At 47.0% G+C, this 3,554-nt stretch overlaps 1 protein-coding gene across 1 annotated transcript in view; it reads left to right on the top strand.

The window, feature by feature from the left end:
• The window catches only part of NIPSNAP1 (nipsnap homolog 1), a 26,887-nt gene extending 23,900 nt beyond the window's left edge, over positions 1 to 2,987 (top strand). The window contains exon 10 of the mRNA XM_003789858.3: positions 2,136 to 2,987. Coding sequence (XP_003789906.1) covers positions 2,136 to 2,200 — 65 coding nt within the window. The 3' untranslated portion in view covers positions 2,201 to 2,987. The remainder of the gene's footprint in view (positions 1 to 2,135) is intronic.
• Positions 2,988 to 3,554: the final 567 nt, after the last annotated feature.

Raw genomic sequence — 3,554 nt, 5'->3', positions numbered from 1 at the left:
TTTTTCTATTTTTTTTGTAGAGATGGGGTCTTGCTTTTGCTCAGGCTGATCTCAAACTCTTGGCCTCAAGTGATCTTCCCATCTTGGCCTTCCAAAGTGCTAGGATTATAATTGTGAACCCTGTGCAGAGCCTGAATAAGTTTTTTTCTCAAAGCATTTGCCACTTTGCTAGGACCTCTGGAACCACCTAGAGTCAGTGGGTCTTGATGAAGCCCTCACTGTGTGTCGGGGACTGTAGTGGGTAGGCAGGGGAAATAGGGGGGCACATAAGTGAAAGAGAAAAGCCTTTCTTTGCCCTTGAGGAGCTTATAATAAACACTTACCAGCTGGTATGAGAGTAAACTTGTCTTCTGAAGGAGTCATTGGAGTCTTCCTATTCAAAGTGTGGTTCTAGGGTGGTGCCTGTGGCTCAGTGAGTAGGGTGCCATCCCCATATACTGAGGGTGGCGAGTTCAAACCCAGCCCTGCCAAACTGCAACAAAAAAATAGCTGGGCATTGTGGCGGGCACCTGTAGACCCCAGCTACTTGGGAGGCTGAGGCAGGAGAATCGCCTAAGCCCAAGAGTTGGAGGTTGCTGTAAGCTGTTACACCATGGCACTCTACCAAGGGCGATAAAGTAAGACTCTGTCTCAAAAAAAAAAAACACACCAAGTGTGGTTCTAACTTATAGTATCATCATTCCCCAAGACCTTGTTAGGAATGTAGACTCTCCACCTCTTCCCCAACCTACTGAATCAGAATCTTCACTCTACTAAAATTTCAGGTAATTTATATGCATGTTAAAGTTTGAAAATCTCTGAGCCAGGAGTCCAATTTCTGAGATAACCTTGAGCTGACCTTCTCTAGGCTGCAGCCTCCCCATCTGTAAAATGAAGCAGTTGGGCTACATCAGTGTTTTTCTTTTGTTTTCTTTTTTTGAGACAGAGTCTCACTTTGTCACCCTCAGTAGAGTGCCATGGCATTACAGTTCACAGCAGCCTCCAACTCTTGGGCTTAAGCGATTCTCTTGCCTCAGCCTCCCAAGTAGCTGGGACTACAGGCACCTGCCACAGTGCCCAGCTATTTTTTGTTGCAGTTACCACTGCTGTTTTAGCTGGCCAGGGCCAGGTTCAAACCTGCCACCCTTGGTATATGGGGCTGGCGCTCTACATCAGTGTTTTTCAAATCTCAGCCTGTTGAGGACCTCCTCATAGCTGTCTTGATATTTTTCTTTAAATCCTCTGACTTTGGTTTTAGCCTAGCTTTGTCCTTTGCAATAATATCTATGAAGTCTTTTTGTTTTTTTATTTTTTTTGAGACAGAGTCTCCCTTTGTCGCCCTCAGTAGAGTGCCATGGTGTCTCCTGTGTCTCCTGTGAGTTCACAGGAACCTCAAACTCTTGGGCTTAAGTGATTCTCTTGCCTCACCCTCCCAAGTCGCTGGGACTACAGGTACCCTCCACAACACCCAGCTATTTTTTAGAGATGGAGTCTTGCTCTTGCTTGGGCTGATCCATGAGCTCAGGCAATCCACCCACCTTGGCCTCCCAAAGGGCTGAGATTATAGGTGTAAGCCTACTGCATCCAGCTATGAAGTCATTTTTTATTATGCTAGCTTTCTTTTCCACAATACACAGTAAAATACATCTATAATCATTAAAATTTAAGAAAATCAACTCGGCGTCTGTAGCTCAAGTGGCTAGGGCGCCACCCACATACACTGGAGCTGGCGGGTTTGAATCTAGCCCAGGCCTGCCAAACAACAATGACAACTACAACCAAAAAATAGCCAGGCATTGTGGCAGGTGCCTGCAGTCCCAGCTACTTGGGAGACTGAGCCAAGAGAATCACTTAAGCCAGGGAGTTTGAGGTTGCTGTGAGCTGTGACACCATGGCACTCTACCTAGGATGACAGCTTGAGACTCTCTCTCAAAAAACAAAAAAACAAAATAAAATTTAATTTAAGAAAATCTCATTATCTTCTAAGTTCCATCTTATCCCATGATTTGGGAAACCTGATGGTCTCCATAGGCCCTTCCAAAGGAGCTTTCCTGTCTCAGAATTTGGGGCCTCCTCCTGGAAAGGCCAGTGTGTGGGGGTAGGGGAGATTGTTGGCTTGTCTTAGTCCCCTCTGTGACCTCTGTCTCTCTCCACAGTCCCCTTGGTACGACACATGGAGTCTCGGATCATGATCCCCTTGAAGATCTCACCTCTGCAGTGATGCTGCTGAAACCTCCCCCTTTTCCCACTTCTTCTTCAGGGCAACCCCAGACAAGTCTTGGTTTACCTTAGGCTCTTGGGAGGACTCAGAGGCAGTGCTCAGCTCAGATAAGGGGGAACTGAAGGATGGCAAGGTTCTGAGGATATACACCTCTGCCCAGACTTTTCCTGGCTTCCCCACCTGCCTCCTTCCTCCTGCTGGGAGTAATTTCTATTATCCCTGTATGAAGAAGAACAATCTTTTAGGTCTTCTTAATCTTCTACTAAGATTCCTCATCTCCAGGCCACCAGTAGCCAATAATCAACACAGAAATCTTTAATTTCACTTAGTTGCACAAAAGGTAGCATGTCTAGTGGTTAGTGATGGGCTAGGAAGAGAGGCAGTCAAGCCAGGCCCTTGGGATTTCCCTGGTCTCCATTGGGCCACCCACTTTGTGGACAGTCTGAGCCTCCTGCAACACATGGAGTCTTGATCATGATACCCTTGAAGATCTCACCTCTGCAGTGATGCTGCTGAAAAGCCTGGAACTGCCACAGAAACCCCTCAAATTAGCAAGGTCCAAAGGAGGTCTGGACATATCACCAGAGAAGCTGGGAAGAGGAATGAGAGTCAGGAAAGATTTAGGGGCAGGAAGCAGACATGTAACAGGAAGCCAGAAGGTAGAACTCAGAATTTAGAACTTTGGTTTGAACCACAGAATTTAGGATGTGGAACACAGAATTGGGAAGATAGAATACAGGTGACAGAATACCACTTTGGGAGGGTTTCCTAATACTAAATAGATGGAGAGTGGCTTGTCTGTTTTTTCCTACATATAGCAGTTGAGAACTTGAATGTGTACTTCTAGCCCAGGTGTCCTCAAACTACGGCCCGTGGGCCACATGCGGCCTGCCTAGGACATTTACCCGGCTCGCCAGGTGTTTTTGCTGCTGCTGTCTGTCCTGCTTAGCAGCCAACTCATCCCGGGGCCCGCAGTCCGGCCCTCCAACAGTCCGAGGGACAGTGAACTGGCCCCCTGTTTAAAAAGTTTGAGGACCCTTGTTTCTATGTAGGGAGTCTCTCCTATCCTCCCCATAATCTGCATTCCTTCTCCTTCACTTGACATTCTGTCAAGTTCCTCATTCTACAGGGCCATCAGGTATGTGGAGTGGGGTCAGTAACTCTTGGGATCTCCATGGTGAACCCCATACCTCAGGAACTTTTGGGTAGCTGGATTCTGCCTCCCTTCCAAGAAAATTTGTGCTGGAATTGCTGAAGGAATCAATTAAATATTTACTGTAAACCACAGTATCTTGTCTTCATCTAGAAGAAGGTGGCCAAGGCAGGGCAGAACAGAGCTGGGGGGCTTTAGTCC

Source organism: Otolemur garnettii, unplaced genomic scaffold (genome assembly GCF_000181295.1).
Source record: "Otolemur garnettii isolate 467f Iridium unplaced genomic scaffold, OtoGar3 scaffold00038, whole genome shotgun sequence".
In the NCBI taxonomy this organism is placed as follows: Eukaryota; Metazoa; Chordata; class Mammalia; order Primates; family Galagidae; genus Otolemur; species Otolemur garnettii.
This window is presented reverse-complemented; position numbering and strand designations above follow the sequence as displayed.